The 20,887-nt window shown below is 41.6% G+C and overlaps 1 protein-coding gene across 1 annotated transcript; it reads left to right on the forward strand.

Moving 5' to 3' along the window:
- Positions 1 to 939: 939 nt before the first annotated feature.
- LOC142214424 (mucin-5B-like) lies at positions 940 to 19,731 on the forward strand (the record flags this gene model as incomplete). Its single annotated transcript, XM_075283370.1, has 14 exons — positions 940 to 1,018; positions 3,380 to 3,638; positions 5,642 to 5,753; positions 7,179 to 7,266; positions 10,627 to 10,757; positions 11,179 to 11,392; positions 12,761 to 12,886; positions 12,999 to 13,119; positions 14,670 to 14,808; positions 15,169 to 15,270; positions 16,474 to 16,543; positions 16,624 to 16,761; positions 18,149 to 18,313; positions 19,703 to 19,731. Coding segments are annotated over exons 1-14 (1,773 nt in total), but the record flags the coding sequence as incomplete, so codon positions are not given.
- Positions 19,732 to 20,887: the final 1,156 nt, after the last annotated feature.

The raw sequence follows: 20,887 nt of genomic DNA on the forward strand, positions 1-20,887 counted from the left end.
GCCGCTTATTCTGAACGTGTTTTACGTTCAGAATAAGCTAGCGTTTACTCAGTGTGAATGCACCCTTAGACTGTTTCTGTTTAGTCCAGCCTGGTCATCTGATACCAAACTGAGACCAGCTCAGGAGGTAGAGGCCTGGAGGACTCACCGAATAGAGACCAGATCCCCGTATGGAAGTTGAAGGTTGAAGACCAGGAGATCTGCTAGCCTTACGCCTTTGAGGTGGCACCAAGCCAAACTGGTTTGGTATCGTGGTAACCCTACTTTGTTACCAGGATTTAGAGATATCCTTTATAGCAGTCTCATGGCCATAGACAGCCATAGAAAGATGCTGACTTATAGAGGTCGGCGAGAGAGTTTTTGGGACATGCTCTATGTAGGGAAGAAGAGTAGATGAGCTATGAGATCACCTAATGTCAGTAGTGGATTCAATGATGGCTCAGTGGTCTTATCTATAGAGGTGTTTTCTTCTATTATAAAACTGTTCATCTTACATGTTATGTAAATTAGGATTGTAACTGTTGCATAGAAAACCCCTACAGATTTGGCCATTGTCTGTCTATTATTAGGTGTAGTGGACAAAGTGAAAATTGCAGGATTTAATAGTTTTTTTTTTATATGTAGATAGTGACATGGAATATAAAAAATTTAAAAGTTTGTAAAACCTCTTGCTTTAAACAATGCACTTACGTTTTACAGATTAGGTCACTTTTAGCTCACGGTGCGAAGCCACAAATCTGTTCCCACACCTGACTTTCAATCCTAGACAAATTGACAACTAAAAAGGCAATTGTTACGTTTCCCTCCTGGTCAGCTGGGAAAATGCTATGGTTCCCTGCACCCGAACACACCTATGCCAGATGCTGCCAAAATCTCCACCTATAAGATGATGGTGGTAACAAGTCATTACAACACCAGAGGGGAGAGCCAGTAGCCAGCATGGAAGGAGTGTGGCCTCTCTTGTTGTTGTCTGCAGGCTGTATACTTGTAGTCAATGCACAACTGAAGCTGGTGATAGGTAAGAAAGCTCTATCTAATCTAATCTAGTAATATAATCTAATCTATTCATCTAGCTATCTATTATTCTAATCTATCAATCTAATCTATCTAAAGACACAACAATACTTTAGTACAACATACTCCCAAAATAACAAAACCTTGCACTTACGTTATCTTGCTAGTGCTGCAATTATTTTGTTTTGTTATTGTGAATAACCTATTTTTAAGGTACAGTCTATCAATCAATCAATCTCTAATCTGTCTGTCTATCCCACGTCTATCAATCTTTTATCCGTTTATCACTCATCTCTATCTTCTATCTATAACTCTATCTGTTATCTATCTATATTATATCTAACTTCTATCAATCTTGTAACCAATCTACCTATCCATATATCTCTGATCGATCTATCTATCTATCTATCTATCTATCTATCTATCTATCTATCTATCTATTTCATATCTATGTATCTAATATCTTACTTCTATCAATCTTCTAGATAATCTATCCATTTATCTTATATCCATTTATCTATCTCACATCTATAAATCTTTTATCTGTTTATCACTCATCTCTGTCTTCTGTCTATAGATCTATCTCCTATCTATCTCCTATCTATCTATCTATCTATCTATCTATCTATCTATCTATCTATCTATCTATCTATCTATCTATCTATCTATCTAACTAATATCTATCTCTCTCTATCCATTTATCCATCTACCTCTCATATCTCTATATTGTCTATATAACCCAGTCCTGCAGACAGATAGGTTAGGGTCACTTGAATGAACAAATGTTTCCCCTTATAATTCAGTATCTCCATTGCACCTGTATTTTTTGTCAATTTGCAAGTAAGCTCTATGGAGAAACGGGGGCCTTGTTGCTCCAAAGAGCTCATTTGCATATTGACAAATACGGAGATATCACAGCAACAAAGGCTCCGACTCACAAGGGGAACACATTGCTTGGTTCAGGTGACCCTAATCTATCTACCTGAACCAGGTTTGGGTTACAGACTCCCTTTAATATGTTTAAGCATTCTTTAGGGTATTGTGCACACAGAACATATGCGATCTTCTGTTATACATCAGCGTACAGATGTAGCAGATGTTAACATTTAGTAAATCAAGTTAGTGCACCCACATGGAATCCACAGGATATTGGTGGTCTTGTAAATTTTGAAATCTGCACTGGGTCAATTTTTACCATGGATTTTTATTTTTAAAAAATGCATGAATGAGACTTGTTAAAGTTATTATTTTATACTTGAGCTCACAGATTCATCTTATGGCCTGAAGCGGGTAGGTAAGAGGTAAAGAGTACCTGCAATTGTAAAACGCATTTTCATAAATGAATAGTATTAGAAATGTCATATACTTTATTACTTTTTCTCCATTTATCAAACTGAATTACTTTTTACAAAGAAGTCTATGGAGAGGGGAGGGAACGAAAGAGGACACTGGACATGAAGAGATTGCTAAACTCTGCTACACTGGGAGGCAATGAGGCAATAAATCAACTAACAGCCTCCTTTCTTTCTCCTTTCCCTCTCCATAGACTTCTATATGTCACTATTTCTGGCCTATCAGATAATTGTTTTTTTTTATCTATGTAGATTGTGAGCCCCACATAGAGCTCACAATGTACATTTTTCCCTATCAGTATGTCTTTCTTGGAATATGGGATGGAAATCCACGCAAACACGGGGAGAACATACAAACTCCTTGCAGATGTTTTTTTTTGTCCTTGGCGGGATTTGAACACCAGGACTCCAGCGCTGCAAGGCTGCAGTGATAACCACTGAGCCACCGATAATTGTATTTTGTATTATCTAATACAAGACAATGCGGGACTTCTAAAATTTTATACTTTACGATTAATATTTCCGTTGTGTAACTATAAATTCATATTTAATATATTACAAACCATTTGGAAAAAAAATCATGTCGAATGTTTCTTCTCATAACAAGAGGTTAAACCTAGCCCAGACTGAACAATGCAGCTGATTTTGTACATAATGCAATGTGTCTTGGGTCACTGCAACCTGAAATAAACCAGATGCAAAATCCTCCTAGGCCACAAGCATGGGACTTGTGTAGGTATATTATCGCATATACATGCCTTTCATCACTAGATCTTTAAGACGTCTGATCCATGCAAATTCGAATGAACTTGCTACAAAATTTGATTGCAATATGTAAAGAACTGATCGCTATAATACATTCCATTTGCTGCAAATTTGCTGTATCTGTAAGGTTTTTCCATATGGCTTGTAATAAACAATATGAAGAAATGTTTTCGATGAATCCAGATAACCCCTTTACAGTATAATGCTTCCCAATGGAAATAATGTTTCTTTTTGTTTTTCTTTTACAGTCCAAAAAAATGAAGAATCCAAAAAATACTGCAGCACATGGGGAATGTACCACTTTAAGACCTTCGATGATAGAACTTTCAGTTTTGACGGAACATGTCTATATGATTTCTGCATGGACTGCTACTCCGAACCGCCGTTGTTTCATATCACCGTACACAGACCTACTGCAGGAGAAGGCAATATAGTCTATTTCACAGCTGAAATTGATAATGTCTACATTGTCGTCCGTCCAGCAGGAATCTTCATAGATGGCGAAGAGTGAGCAACAGAAATATTTATTTCATTTTTCAATATGATGAGAATTTATACTGACATGCGCAGTTTTTGCTAGAGTTTTTGGGCAAATGTTCCTCTTAGGGTGCATTCACATAATGTAACGTTGAGCGTGATGACGGCAGATGTCGCGCTCAAAATGCTCCTATTCGTTTCAATGGGAGTTAGGAGCGTATACGCCGCGTTATTTTGCGCCTGTGAGGTTTTCTATCTCACACTTAGTTCTTTATTCAGTGCTGCTGTATAATGTCCTACATGCTGCTGCTGAATGAGATTCAGTTAGAAATCTTCAAGGGTTGTCTATAGCAGCTACTGCATACCCCACTACATGAGGGAAATCTAAGAATTAGGCTGTATTCACACGGAGTAACGCCGGCCGTAATTTGAGCTTATTTTTACAGACGTAGAAATCTGAGGGTCGCGTTTACGTTGCGTTTACGCAGCGTTTTTTTTACTTTGAGCGTACACGCTCCGTTAAAAAATGTGGAGCGTTTACGAGAGCAAAAAACGCCGCGTATACACTAATAGTAAAAAAAACGCAGCGTAAAACGCAACGTAAACGCGACCCTCGGATTTCTACGCCTGTAAAAATAAGCTCAAATTACGGCTAGCGTTACTCTGTGTGAATGCAGCCTTAAAGAGGTTTTCTCATGAATGCATCCAAAACCATTTTTGCAAAGGACAATCTAAGGGGGCGTTCACACTACCGTCTGTGTCCGACAGGTAGTGTCCGCTCAAAATCTGGCACGGACATTAGGAGCGGACACTAGCTGTGTCAGTGACACCTGTCATTCATTTAAATGGCGATCGGGTGCGTTCTTTTGCACTCCGTGCCCTTCCTTCCCTGTCCGCATGTAAAGATGTCCGACTTTTCAAGCGGACAGAAAAACCCGACATGCGGACAGTGAAGGACAGGAACGGAGTGCAAAAGAACGCACCCGATCGCCATTTAAATAAATGACAGGTGTCATGGACACAGCTAGTGTCCGCTCCTAATGTCCGTGCCAGATTTTGAGCGGACACTAGGAGCGGACACTACCTGTCGGACACAGACGGTAGTGGGAACGCTCCCTAAGAATTATACGGTTTTCTCAGGAACGTATCCAACAATTTATAGAATAGAATTAAACAATTTTGAAAATAAAGTTTAAAAATTTTGTAGCGTTTTAAAGATTTTCTCTAGTCATCTTAGCATTGAAAGTCTTTTGTCTTGATGGATACAATCATGAATAAAGAAACATTCCATGGTCTGAAACCTAGCCTTGATTTCTATACTGTTGTCGGATTATCTATTCATGGGTGTAGTGTGCCTTATAAGGCGGTGTTTATCGGGCCGGATTTTGACATGCAGGCTGCAGAATCTAGTCCAAAATACGGCTACCTGCGCACCGGCATACAGTCGTGGCATTCCGCTCCAGATTAGGACCAAATGAATGGGCCTAGTCTGGAGGGAGGTATCGCGCTGCGGATGTGTGGACGCTGTGGCGGATTCCACCGCAGAATTCACAACAAGAAAGGGCAGGTCTCTTCTTTTTTCCGGGAGCAACACAAAACCGCTAGCAGAAAAAAGAAGTGAACGGCTTCCATTGAAGTCCATGGGAGTAGAGACGAGCGAGTAGTGTTCGGATCAGCCGATCCGAACAGCACGCTCGCATAGAAATGAATGGACGTAGCCGGCACGCGGGGGGTTAAGCGGCCGGCCGCCGTCAAATAGGAAGTACCAGGTGCATCCATTCATTTCTACGGAGCATGCTGTTCGGATCGGCTGATCCGAACAGTACTCGCTCATCTCTACATGGGAGGCATTTTTTCAACCGGATTCTGAGGTGTCCAAAAATCCTCATGCGAACCCAGTCTATCTGAGGTTGCAATAAGAAAATCATATACCAGATTAAAGAGAGCTCCTACATTCATGGTTGTATCCATTGGCAACTTATCTAAACGTAATAACATGATTTATCCAAATCCACTTTGAACTTGGCTTTCAGCTTTACGGATTACCAAAAAAGGAATGGTGTTGAAGTGAAAGACACCTGTGCAAACTTCGAAATCACAGCCAATGGTATAAAAGTAATCTGGAACTGGGGCGATAACCTCAAGGTAAGGAGACATTTGTATTATCCATAGTAGTTGATTCTGTGCAATATACAAAAATAATTGTAATTGTTTGTCTTATTTACATCTTATGTATGGTGCACAATATTGTATCACCAAATAACAGCAGAGAAGTGGGAAGGAAAAACTGGGAAAAATCTTAGAGTGCCGCTGTTCCAATGAGGAGAGATAATCCGGACTTAAAGGGATTCTACCATTAAAACCTTTTTTTTTCTCGTTAACACGTCGAAATAGCCTTAAGAAAGGCTAGTCTTCTCCTACCTTTAGAAGTTGTCTTCAACCCGCCATTCAGATAAAATCCCGTTTTTTGTTGGTATGCCACTGAGTTCTCTCGCAGCACTGGAGGCGGTCCTCAGCGCTCAGACAGCATCGGGGGCGTCCCCAATGCTGCAAGAGAACTCTCTCCAGCGACGCCTCCATCTTCTTCAGCAACCGCTTCTTCACTCGTCTTCTTCCGGCTGGGGTCACGCTTCGACGCCTGCACAGTCGGCTCTGCAATCGGGCCTCACAGAGATCTGACTGCAAATGCCAGCGTCCATTTTTTTGTGGCCGCTTACTCGAGCATGCGCAGTACTCTCTGTAGTGGCCACAAAAGATGGCCGCCAGCATTTGCAGTCAGCTCTGCATGATGCCCAATGGCAGAGCTGACTGCGCAGGCTACAAAGTGTGACCCCAGCCGGAAGAAAACGAGTGAAGAGGTGGTTTCTGAAGAAGATGGAGGAGTCCCTGGAGAGAGTTCTCTCACAACATTGGGGACGCTCCCAGTGCTGTTTGAGCACTGAGGCCTGCCCACAGTGCTGCGAGAGAACTCATTTGCACACCGACAAAAACTGGGATTTTAACCTAATGGCGGTTTTAATGGTAAAATCCCTTTAATAACATAGTTTTTTTGGTTCCATGGGCTACATGTTTCAGTGCCGTTCCAGCGTGTTCATCAGGCCAATAGGGGCTGTGTCCACAGGGTATAAATATAGGTGGAGAAGAGGAGGATTCCCATGACAGAGCCTTGAGGGAGCCTCTGAGTGTGTAGGATTTTTTGTTTTTGTTTTTTTGTGCATCTATTTTCATGATTTTTAACACAAGTTTTGTTGCTTTGCTTTTCGGTCATAAAAAGTGGGCTTGGTTTATTTAAGGTAACATTTTTCTATACATTAATAATACGCGGCCTTTCTCAAAAGCCCCCCAAAAATGTGCAACAGCGCTCCACTTTATGGGTAGCCTAAAAAACTTGAAATATTTGACACTGAAATCCAAATTTTATATCTTGAGGTAAAGATATGTAAGAATTGTTACACACCACGTGACTGTAGAAAATGCACCGTCATAAAAAAGGGCAAAAATGACAAAAATAAGACACTTTCCCCATTGACTCAACGCCGTGTTTCATATATGGATATGTTGTTCTTCAAGGTGGAGCTAGATGAGCAATACAAGAATAGGGTTTGCGGAATGTGCGGAAATTATGATGATGATGGCGCGAATGATATTCAGTGGAAAGGTTGGTACGCAAATAAAAATTGTACTAATACATAGTAATGAATAATAATATATTAATAGTGGAATGTAAAATATTGGTATGATCACATAACTGATTTTTCACGCATATTCGAATGCAGAAAAATATTGGCGCCCACATTATAATCCATTGGATTTCAGTGGGAATCTGTTTATATGAAGTCAATGTTATGAAAAATTTTAAAAATTGACATGTCAGACTGGAAAGTGTAGAAGGAAATCTAAAGCTTTGGTATTCTATTATGGATAAATCAGCTGTGTGTCCCGGGTTATTTCCTTATCCTAGTATTCAGTTCTAGAATGTACTATATGATACATCATTTCCCAAAATTGTCCATCATTTATATGGACATGAGACGTTTCGGTGGTCATGGGCTATGACTGTTCTTACCACTATTTGTTCTTGTATTTCCAACATCTATATTCTTTGTTGTATACGTGCCTATACAACATATTAAAAACACTGAACACACTTTGCACCGAACACCATATTTATAAAGTCACGTTCCACATCTTTTCTCTTTCCCTTCATTCAGGCTTTTATCACTATAGCATTCATATCCATTTTTTGTCTGACACACAGAAGTCTATAGAAAGGGAAGCAGGAGGCCATTACTTTTTTTTAACCACAGTCTATGCAGTAGTAGAGTTTTATCTTCAGAGATAGCAGTGTAAAAAAAAAAGCAGTTGCAGTGTGCGTTATCTAGTTATCTACTTCTCCATAGACTTCATTGTCAAAACTACTCTGCCTGAAAAATGGAAGAAACATTTCTTTAATAAGATATGTTAAAATGTTTATTGTATTCTTTTGCCATATTCATATATGAAAAGTTGTTTTATAATTGAAGGTACTCTTTAAGAGTGCTAAGGACCAATAATAATAGTGCGTAGTGGAAGTCCCAGCCGCACATGACCACTGAGGCCAATAAGTGGCCTCAGCAAAGGGCTTGAGATGTCACTACCTCTGAAATCGCAGGTCTTTTCCTGAGGCCTGTAGTCAACTTCCCTATTGACTTAGTTTCTCCTGAGCCGACTTTGATTCTGCTCAGATGGTGTCAAATAAATTCTAGAGATAAAACCAAAGCTTAGAAGATTAATTTGCTACATCGAACTCCAGGATCTCCCAACTGTCTTATGTCACAAAGATAAGAACACCAGATCAAAGCATTCTGATATTTGTGGATGAATATCAGCATCTTATTGTTTAAGATCCAGTTACCCAAGTGAAACAATTAAATTAAAGTGACAATATTGAAACCTTTTAACCATATGTATATTCTCCTTCAGTAAACATCTGACATTAACAAATAGAATCTTCCTTGACTTTTGTATAGAAAACCTAAGAAAAAAAAAGATACCATCTAAGCCTTTGTTTTAATGCTTTACTTTTCTGAATGAAATTTCATTAAAGGGGTATTCCCACGTCACATACTCACCAGTCTTCACTGCTGTAAAATCTTCTTTCTTCCTAGTTTCTTGCGTCATTTGGTGGGCGGGGTTTCATAGGCAACCTGCCATTTAGCTCCGCACCCAAATTAGCATGTAGCCCCTCCCACCGCATAGCGTGATCCTATGGGGCAGCTGAAGGGCCTATGATGTCATCAAAGGTCCTCAGACAACACTATATGCACAATATTGGACTATGAAGTAGAGGCAGGAGCAACTCCATTCTGTGTTACATACAGAGACTGCCTGTCTCTGCCATAATAAACACAATTGAATTAGCTAGCCTGATAACTGGGAGAACAGAAGACGAGTTCAGAAATGAAAGCAGATCCTCTCCGCTATCTGAGATCAGGAAGCTAGCTCACGTGGTGCAGACACAGGAATAGCTAGATACACAGGCTCGCTACCGTGCACTTAGCCCCTCCCCCTGAGAGCAGGCAGCTACATCACTTGACTTTTGAACAGATAAGTCAAGGGCTGTGTCAACAATGAATTGAATAAAGTAAGATAGTGGACAAACAAAGCAGTTTTGCTGAAGCAATGTATTTAGGAAAAGTCTTACATCCACATTAACAAGCAGTATAGATAGGATCCTTGTGATGGGACAACCCCTTTAAGGAATAAAAGATTAAAGGAGTTTCAAAAATTTTTCAAAAATAGATTGTCTATCCTTGATATAGGCCTTCAATTTTAGGTGGGAGGGGTCTGATTGTTGGGACCCCACAGATCAGCATGCAGCTCCTATCATTGTTCAGTGGTGCCACCTTTAGCTCTGCATCCGTTGTTCCTATCATTGTTTATCTAATGAGCACAGCTCACTCTCCACCCTTTTAGTATGGAGGTTGTAGATGCTGCATTGGTGCGCCATAGACTTCTTTTTTTATTGTAGAACATTTATTGATTTTTTTTTTTTTTTTTTTTTTTTTAGAAAGCAAATCATGTCGTTAAATCATGTTAGTCAAACATGAACTCCTTCAAAAGGAGATCTTACTCTTGGTCCATACAAAGCAGGATACAGATTGGCTAGATAACATGCTTTAAATGCAGCTGACAATGGGCAGTAGATTTTCCATAGACTTTGCAATATATTGGCTCATTTCCCTCTGTGAAATTGAATTCCTGAAGCAGGATAAATAGCCCTTGTATTCACATTTTCACCAACATTTGCCATTAGTGGAAACTATAGAGTCTTCATATTGTGTGAGAGGTAGCTCGGTAGCAGTATTGGTGCGGACCCAACTAGTTAGAGACAGGGACACGATGTCTAGTGCAAACAGGTTTATTTGGAAAAACAGCAAAATAAATAAACCTTCACGTCAGGCACAGAATAAGCAAAAATAAAATACAGCCTTAAGTTCAGGCAAAATGGTGAGCAAAACCCTGCTCGTCCGAGCTCTAACTAAACAGTAAAAATGTTTTACTATACATGTGGCTTACTACCAACCACACAAACAAAACAAAGTAGCACAGAACAGTCTCATCAGACTCTCTGTATTTCAGGACAGACCCAGGCGCCTCCTCTCCCACCCAGGATCTGCCCTGAAGTGCAAGCTCTGCAGCCTTTTATGGCCCAGTAAAAAGCCCAGAACTTACACCTGGGGCTGAGGCCTATCCAAGACCTGTCCTGGACCGTACATAAGTCAGAAACCTGGGGCTGATATACTGGAACTTTAATACTTTGCCCATACGGTAACATTGTCAGAGGGCCCACCAACTTAGACAGGAACTGCTACTTTATGTAATACCTGGTGTAACCATGTCATTTGGTAGTTGAGGGGAACAGGTTCAAAACTTTAGAAAACCTACCCCTGTAAGATTTTTTGATAATGTATGATTGCTATGTTAATGGGATGTTGATATCTTACTTAAATCTCAATTGCATTTTTTTTCCCTTTAGGACACAATATTTCCCATGTTCTTTTTGGGAATCTTCACAAGGCAGATGATCCTTTAGTAGACTGTCCTGATGTTGTTGATCACACTCAGGAACAAGGCTCTCATGACATTAATGATGACTGCAGAGATCAGGTAAGTGACATACTTAAAGGGAGTCTGCTACTGTAACCCAGTATATGAACTCCAATAGCCGGCCAGATTATGGTATGGTCACCTGCATCAAATGGTGTTTCCCCCTTGTGAATCAGTGCCTAGGATGTCTAGATAGAGCCATTTTGGCCAATATTACAGTCTATGGGGTCCACTTGTTTTCCCAGGTAACCGCTTTTTGATGCGTATAGGTTTCCGTTTGTGTGATTTCCAAGTAGAATCCCCGAATGGAAACCCGAAAGCAGATGTGAACCTGAATGCTGCAATGGACCCCTAGATAGAACTGTTATATTTGTTATTTCATGGGGAATACAAGTATTAACAGGACAAAATGGACTTTGACTAATGTAAGCAGTAAAGTTAAAATGGTCAAAAGTTCACACGAAATTTTCTTCTGATACAGAGAGACCAATGTGAGACCATCATGTCTCAAATGGGAGACTGCAAATACAGAATGAAAGATTACAAAGTCTACCTGGATACTTGCACAGAAGACTTGTGTAAATGTCAAGAAAAGAGAGTAACCACGTGCCTATGTAGTAACCTGAACCAGTTTTCTAAAGCATGTGTGGAGGAAAACGGACATCCCGGAATGTGGAGACGCCCAGATTTCTGCTGTAAGAATTTTAGTTTTTCTTTACCTTTTGTAATCTACAAGACATAGAGACTAGAGATGAGCGAGTGCTATTCGAAACGGCCATAGGAATGAATGGAAGCAGCCGGCACGCAGACTTTGCTAGCGGCCGGCTGCTTAACCCCCTGTGTGCCAGCTGCGTACATTCATTCCTATGGGAGAGTGCTATTCGAAACAGGAGTTTCGAATAGTACTCGCTCATCTCTAGTAGAGACAATTGATATTCAGTGAACGGAACATTTTGTGCAAAAGCAATTTACATGTAGTTCAGGAGCTGAAAAACATATGTTCATTAAATTCAACCATCATGGAACAAATAAAGACTAAACATAAAGCCCAATAATTTAATTTTTGGGGGTCCTAAAATATGTATTTTTTTAAAAAATTTCTTTATTGATTTCTCTATTATTATTACTTGCAATAATAATCAAACAAGATTAACATTCCTCAGCTCAAAGATTTTGTCTGAGGTCACAAAAAATATTAAGGTGTATATATATATATATATAACGAAATAGCCCATCCTTAACTGTTAAATAGCCTATTCTCAACTGTTAAATAGACTATCCTCAAATGTTAAAGGGGCTCTATCAGCAAAATTATGCTGATAGAGCTCCACATGTGCGTGAATAGCCTTTAAACTACCCCCCCCATTTTAAAATAATGCCCTAAAAAAGAATGGGATAATCATACCTTATCGTGCACCCTGGGCAGGCATGCACAGTCTGATGTCATCTTTAGCCACGCCTACATCTTCTTTCTTCTTGCAGGGGAACTGAGCATATTGCTACCGCTCCCCTGCTACTGCGCTGGCGCGGGATTACAAGCAATGACTCCGGAAAAAGAAGACGAGGAAGACTGGACCCGAGGACATCGCTGCAAATATAACTTTAGCAATGCTATTCACGCATATGTGGGGCTCTATCAGCATAATTTTGCTGATAGAGCCCCTTTAAATGTCCTATCCTCAACTGTTAAGTAACCTATCCTCAACTGTAATTAGCCTATCCTCAACTGTTACATAGTCTATCCTCAACTGTAATTAGCCTATCCTCAACTGTTAAATAACCTATCCTCAACTGTTAAATAGCCTACTCTCAATGTGCTTTGGTGGTCCCTGCTGATCCTGCCATGATGATGTCTTGTACAGTAACATTATTATTCATTAGTGATAAAGAATTCCTGGTATCTTTTCAGAACAGTCAAAAAATCTATAGAGAAACTTATATAAAGGGGTCATCTGCACTGGAAAGGGAATTTTCGACTCTACTATATTTTAATATAACAAAATGAAAAGCCAAAAATATTCAAAAAGTTAAATGATCTCTATCAATGTACCTTTTTTGTGTAGATATAAGCTGCCCCAGGACCATGGAATTTTTGGAGTGTGCGTCCCCATGTATTAATACTTGTTCCAATCCCACTGCTAGCAAATTGTGTATTGAACAGTGCAAAGAGGGATGTTCTTGTCCACCAGGTAAAATATTCGGATTATTTCTAATTTCAGCTATATATCAATTGTAAAACCACACCGCACCATTACACCTCTGACTGCATTGATATATTCTATTTCTGACATTATTTTGCAGGAACCATCATGGATGATGTGAATAATAATAAGACTTGTTTAAAACAGAATCTCTGCCCTTGTGCCCATAATGGTAAAATATACCAACCTGGAGAGTCGTACTCCGCTGCTTGTCAGAAATGGTATACACTCATCTCTTAGACTACAAGTCATGCCTGTCCTTACTGTTAGGCCTTATTCATACATCAGTGTTTTTCTCGGTGTATAGAAAGTATAATAATTTCACTTCCGGGCTGTGGGTTTCGACTTTGCACGAAATTCAGGTTGAATCTGGTTCAGTCCAAATTGATTTGCTCATTACTAGTACAAACCTGTGCATGGAAACAGTGAGGCTGAATTCACACGGGGTTTTTTGGTCCAGAGTTTGACGCGGAATCCGCCTCAGAATCCGGCTCCAAAAAATGCCTCCCATTGACTTCAGTTCACCTCTTTTTTCTGCTAGCGTTTGTTTGCCACTCGCAGAAAAAAGAAGCAAGCTACGGCATCCGCGGAGCGACACTCCCTCCCGACTTGGCTCATTCATTTGGGCCTAATCCGGAGCGGAATGCACTGCATCGGCATCCAGTCGCGGCTAGTTGGTTTTTGGCTGAGGCGGCTTCTGTGTCAAAATCCGGTCCCAAAAAACCTCATGTGAACTCAGCCTGCAGTGGATGTAGTACCTTCGGTCAGGAGCAGCCAGACCAGAACTCAATCCATGCTGATCTTGTATTAACTGCCTAGAGATAAGCCATCAATTTTATTGTCCTGAATAACCCCTGTAATACACCATGACATAGTTGCATGTCATGGATTGTCTTACAAAAAGTACAATCACCTAAGGTAGTCAGAAAACTATGCCCAAGAGATCAACAACAGCGCCCCCTTAGATGCTCTGGTCAATTGCGATTACCGAAACTTGACCCCTAAATGATGCCAATGGAAAATACAGCTTGTCCCACAAAAAAAAAAGCTTTTTATTGAAAAATTAAGAAAAAATTAAGGCTACTTAAATATAAAAAATATGAAAAAATGTTATAAAAAAACTTGGTGTATGGGGCTTCAGACAGGGCTGCAGATTTTAATGCATTATATTTTAACTACACTGACTATCCTGTATGGTCTCTGATATATTACTTCACTTAAAGAGAACCTTTCATCAGATTGGGCACAGGCAGTTCTATATACTGCTGGAAAGCCGACAGTGTGCTGAATTCAGCGCACTATCGGCTCTCCCGATCTGTGCCCCGGGTAAAGCGCTATCGGTCCCGGTACCGTTGCGCTTTACAGTCAGAAGGGCGTTCCTGACAGTCAGTCAGGAACATCCTTCTCCACAGCAGCGCCTATCGCACTGTACAGTGTGAGCGGGGAGGAACCCCTCTGCTCACAGTGCTCGTCCATAGACGAGTATTATCAGGAGGGGAGGGGGCGTTCCTCCTCGCTCACACTGTACAGCACGATAGGCGCTGCTGTAGAGAAGGACGTCCCTGGCTAACTGTCAGGAACGCCCTTCTGACTGTAAAGCGCTACGGTACCGGGACCGATAGCGCTTTACACCGGGCACAGATCGGGAAAGCCGACAGTGCACTGAATTCAGAGCGGCTTTCCAGCAGTATATAGAACTGCCTGTGCCCGATCTGATGAAAGGTCCTCTTTAACATTTACTGTAACTTGATTTCTTCATATGATATTGCAGCACTTGCCTTTTGGGTCAGTGGACATGTAGTCACGTCGCCTGTTCTGGAAACTGCACCGTAAGAGGTGGATCGCATGTGCAGACATATGACGAAAAGGAATATAAATTCCATGGCAATTGCCAATACTTGATGTCCAAGGTATGACCCTGCTTGGTGAGCACATGAATATTGCGTTTTATTACCTGCGTTATATAGCACCTCTTAATAACATAAGGAAAGTTTGGCAATATTAAAAGTACACTGGGTAGGGAAAACCATAGGCCATAGATGCCATGATACTATCTAATACCACTAGTATAGTTGCAGCAAAATATCAGGAAATTTTTCAATTTCATAATTTTTTTTCGGATTGAATATGGCTCTCATACACCAGCCAAGGTTGAATGTAGCTCCCAGTGAACAAAAGGTTGGGATGTATGATATAGAGCATGTTTTTATTCTTTCCTGCTTATATAGTGAATGGAATTTTTTTTACCCATGTATCTTATATTATCTTAGGATACAAATAACACATTTGCTGTAATAGCCAGAATTGCGCAATGTGGAATGACTCAGACGGTGACCTGCCTGAATACTGTGTTCATCCATGTAGGAGAGATTGTAAGTATATCTATAGATGACAACATATACATGTTTCTTTAAGGATTAATAAAGTTCTATTCTATTCTGTTCTATCTGTTTGAATTTTGGTAAATTTATGAAGACAGTGCCCCATGAATCATAGGATCAACGGTAGCTAGTGGGAAGGGACAGATTCCTTATACGCAGTGGCGTAACTACCGCCATAGCAGCAGAGGCAGCTGCCACAGGGCCCGGGATATTAGGGGCCCGGTGACAGCCGCTACCGCTGCTATCATTATACTCGGGGGTCTTTTCGGACCCCCGAGTATAATGATTGGCGGACTGGGAGAGGTAAGAAACATAGAAAACACTCTTACTTACCTCTCCACGATCCTGCCAGGCCTCCTTCCTTGTTGTCTGATGTCTCTGACGTCACATGAACCCGGCCTGCGACCCGGGTCATGTGATGTCCGATGTCATTGCAGAAGGACGGCAGCGGAGGCCGACAGCGTAGGAGCCGGGGGACAGGTAAGAAACAGTTTTTTATGTTTTTATTCCCCAGGTCTCCGATTATTATACTCTGGGGTCTGAAAAGACCCCAGAGTATAATAATTGTTTATGCGTGTGCACAGTGGGACATATTACTATGTGCACGGGGCACTATGGGGGATAATATTGTGTGCAGGGGCCACTATGGGGGATAATACTGTGTGCAGGGGCCACTATGGGGGATAATACTGTGTGCAGGGGCCACTATGGGGCATAATACTGTAAGCAGGGGCCACTATGGGACATAATACTGTGTGCAGGGGCCACTATGGGGCATAATACTGTGTGCAGGGGCCACTATGGGACATAATACTGTGTGCAGGGGCCACTATGGGGTACAATACTGTGTGCAGGGGCCACTATGGGGCATAATACTGTAAGCAGGGGCCACTATGGGACATAATACTGTGTGAAGGGGCCACTATGGGGGATAATACTGTGTGCAGGGGCCACTATGGGGCATAATACTGTGTGCAGGGGACACTATGGGGCATAATACTGTGTGCAGGGGCCACTATGGGGGATAATAGAATGCGCAGGAATGCGTAGGAGGGGATCAGTCTAGGTCTTCGGCGTCGTTAGGGGGGCTATGTCAAAAGTTCGCCACGGGGCCCCGCCATTCCTAGTTACGCCACTGCTTATACGTAAGTCAATTCTCTACCTATATCTAAATTTTGACTTCTTTCTTCACAGAAAATAAAAATTTGTTACTGTGGGAATGTATACATCAACAATTTTTTGGTCATCCTGCCGAAAATTCACGGTAAGTATTTTCTTATAACCATAAACAGGAAAAATAAACTTTTGTAATCTGATTATTATCAAAAACTTTTCTCTCTTTAGATAACTTTGCTATATATAAACGCTCGGCTTTCTACATCTATGTCGTGACAACATTTGGTCTGAGTGTCAAAGTCCAAGTGAAGCCGGTCTTTCAGCTTTTCATCTCGGTGCATTCTTCATTTCAGGGCAAAACATTAGGTAACTTCACTCTTATTTACATGGGAATCTATGCAAGTTACATCAGGTCAAACAAACTAGAGATTCCTCCAAAAGGAAGAGCGACCCATTTATAGTCAGCTGTTTCTGAGTTCTTTCCCCGAGTATCTTGGTACTAAGGGGCTGAATTTCATATATGCAGCTTCTTGGAAGGTGGTGGCAACTAGATCTCATTGAGGAAACCCAGCTGTTATATGGAGTCTTGTTTACAGATAATTCTCCCTCGAGCAGTGGCGGAACTGACGTCTTGTGCAATCTTTTGTCCGGGGCTCCTCTACCTCATCCCTACAGCGAAGTCTTGATAGTGATGGTTACGGGTGCTAAGGAGTTTAATCCACCTTAGTGTGGTTAGGGGAATTTGTGGGTCTCCTTGGCTTATGGACAGGGGTGAACCATGGCTTTCTGCCGCCTGAAGCGGATGTCAGAAAGAGGGGGCGGGTTGAACGGAGGGGGCGGGACCAAGCATAGGGGGCGGGGACGAGCAGAGCGATTGTCTTTAGCAGGCAGAGAGCAGGCACGGAGAGGACCTGCTCTCTGCCTGAGTGTGAGGGGACCTGCTCCAGCGACCTCCCCAATCCACCGCTCAGTGACGGTGATCCTAAGCCAGTCCAGGACAGCTTGTCCTGGACTGGCTTAGATCAGCAAAAATGCTGCCCTCCCCGTGGCCCTGGCATAGCGCCGCCTGAAGCGGTCGCTTCAGGTCACCTCATGGGAGGTGCGGCACTGCTTATGGACCAGATGGAAGCTGCAATCTCAATACTGATGCCAGTGCTTATGGGCCCCCTAAGGCTCCTGGGCCCCAGTGCGACTGCACCCTCTGCACCCCCTCAAGTTACGCCCCTGCAAATGGGCATATTAGTAGTCCAAAAGTGAGAGCGACAAATCTGTAGACAGCTGTTTCAGGACTCTTGTGTTTAGAACAGGATCCCGATGGGCTGGATTAAATGTCTTAAATGCAGCTCAGAAATCGAAGAAACCGATGGGTATATGGAAACTAAGACAAATTGTATATCATATCTTGTTTCCAAAGTAGTTACCTGCTGAAGAAACCCATTTTTTGGTTGCAATAGTACCAGTGTAGGACTAATATCCCTTGTATCCATCAGGTGAAACATTTAACCTGGTGGGTCACCATCACCGCACATTGGAAAATCAAACTTTGCGCTAGGGAGATGGGATGACCCATGGGTGTACTGAAGTGCTAATATGCATACAGTTTAACAAATGATGTCCTTTGCAACAAGATTACACTTTTATTTAAAAAAAAGGAACGTTCACTATAACCCTACCAACCCCTACAACAGGATATAAGGGGTTTAGAAGGAGTTATGGTGGTAATACGCACTCTAAGATGTTACTTTGTTTGTAGGTCTTTGTGGCAATTTTAATGGGATTGAAAGTGACGACCTGATGACAGTCAGTGGGGTGGTTGAAGATGCAGTCTCAGCCTTTTGCAATTCTTATAAAATTCAAGCCAGCTGCGATGACGTGCCTGACTACTTTGATAACCCGTGCTCTCGAAACATCATTAAAGGTAATGGAATGCATTTATCTATGGAAGTCTATGGTAATATAAAAAGTATAGGTATAAATTTTTACAAGTTTTACATGAGGTATAAACCTAGTCTTTCCCAAGAAAACAGAGTACGGTTAGTCTGTTGATCAGACATTCCTAATTGGCTGGACGCGTCCCAATAAAGTACTGAGCAGAAGTTGTTAAAAAATGTTTTCAAAAACAGAAACCTATACGTATAATAAAGCGGTAACCTAAGGAAACCCGCAGACCCCATAGACTATAAGGAGGTCCGTTCAGTTTCCGTTGGGGTCCGTTCAGTTTATGAACTTTTCTCTCTGCATGTTTCGTGCAGAAACTGAGTGGTAACCACATAGACCGCATTATAGTCTATGGCAGGGGTGGCCAATTAATTTTCCCATGGGGCCACATGAGAAATTGTAACGGTTCTAGATGGCCATGCTCATCGCAGCAAATTTAGCTCCACCCACTTCTCCGCTGACTCCGCCCATTCTCAATCATTTTCCCATGTGCCCCACAAAGTAAAATCCTCTACAGTCACCCTAACATTATACCCCCCACATTATAACGTTTCCCTCCAAATGTCCCACAGTATTAAGTCCCTCTCCTGATGCCCCAGTATAAACTAGCAGAAACTAGAGGGGACATTAAACTGGGGCAGCTGGAGGGGGACATTAAACTGGGGGCAACTATAGGCAGACATGTCCCCCTCCAGCTAGCCCCCATGATTTAATATCCTCCTCCAGCTGCCCCAGTTTAATGTCACCCTCCATCTTCCCACTAGCTTAATGTCCCCCATACATGTGCATTAAGTTTAACTGCCCCCTACATCTGCCCCTAGTTCCCCCCTCTTGCTCATGCTGTCTCTTCTCTCTTTATCATCCAGCAGCCCCCATTGCCAGCAGCTTGCAGGAAGCACACAGTCCCGTGAGGCTCTGCCCACTAACGAATCATAGCCTATCCTGGTGATAGGCTGTGATGACATCATCACAGGTCCTTGAAAAAACTTCCAGTTGCTATGCAGGCCAGATAGAAGCAGTCAGAGGGCCGGATGTGGCCCGTGGGCCGCGCATTGCCCAGGTCTGGTCTATGTGGTCCATGGGTTTTCCAGGTAGCTGCTTTTTTATGCGTATAGGTTTCCGTTCAGGGGGTCCTCAAGTGGACTCAACGAATGGAAACCAAAATGCAGTTGTGAACTGGGCCTCAATTTTTTTTTGTACAAAGTACAACTTGTCCCACAAAATTAAGCCCTCATACGGCTCTGTGGAAGGAAAGATAAAACTGTAATGGTATTTGGAAGGTGTGGATTAAAAAACAAAAATTGAAAAATGACTGAGGAGGGAAAGGGTTAAATGAAACAGTGGGTCAGTATTGTTTTCTCTTTTTCAGAGGAATATGGAAAACACTGGTGCTCTCGCCTGGTGAATAAAAATGATGTATTTGCTCCCTGCCACGAAGAACTGGACCCCAAGCCATACCTGAACGTACGAAATCTTGACATGGCCATGCTATAAGAAGAACAAGACAAACACACAGAATTAAGAAAATCCTTCACAATTTTAGTTTATTTTTATGTGTTTTTAAATTTAACATTTTTAGTTCTGTTCGGTTTCTGTTTTGTATTCAACTCAAATGATCAATCTTTGGTTACACTACGGAGGAAAATTCTATATTGTGTATGTTTTTATACTATAAGTCATTGTCTTCTCTTTCCGTCTTTTTAGCGCTGTATGTATGATGTGTGCAACGCAGACAACAGTGAGGAAGCGATGTGCTCCTGGCTTGCGGAGTATGCAGATGAATGTAGAAGTCACAATATCTTTCTGGAAGACTGGAGAGACAATATTTGTGGTAGGATATTTCAAAAGTTACAAATCTAAACCCAAAGGCGCCCATATACCTACAATGGCTATTTGGTCAAAAGCTTCATATACATATATGCACATGTTCTGTTCAGTTATACAATCATCAGATACAGTTATAATGTAAATTATTTTACTACATGAAATCCCTTTACATAACATGACAGAACAAAGAAATGTTTCATACAAAATCTACATGAAACAATATATTTAAATGTAGCAAATGGACAAATAGCTGGTACTCAATGTAATATGAGTAGGAATAGGCGGCACTTAATGTAGCATGAGTAGGAATAGGCGGCACTTAATGTAACATGAGTAGGAATAGGCGGCACTTAATGTAACATGAGTAGGACTAGGCGGCACTTAATGTAACATGAGTAGGACTAGGCGGCACTTAATGTAACATGAGTAGGACTAGGCGGCACTTAATGTAACATGAGTAGGAATAGGCAGTACTTACAGTACTTAAAGGGGTTGTCCCATCTCAAGGATCCTATCTATACTGCTAGTTTATGTGGATTTAAAACTTTTGCTTCAGCAAAACTGCTTTGTTTGGCTACTATCTGAGATTATTCACTTCATTGTTTACACTGCGTTTCCACAACCACGGACCTTGGGATGATATTATCTCTCCACCCAGGACAAGTGACGTAGCTCCCAGCTCTCAGCAGGGGAGGGAGCTGAATGCTCGGAGCAGCTTATATTTCTG

Source organism: Leptodactylus fuscus, chromosome 7 (genome assembly GCF_031893055.1).
Source record: "Leptodactylus fuscus isolate aLepFus1 chromosome 7, aLepFus1.hap2, whole genome shotgun sequence".
In the NCBI taxonomy this organism is placed as follows: Eukaryota; Metazoa; Chordata; class Amphibia; order Anura; family Leptodactylidae; genus Leptodactylus; species Leptodactylus fuscus.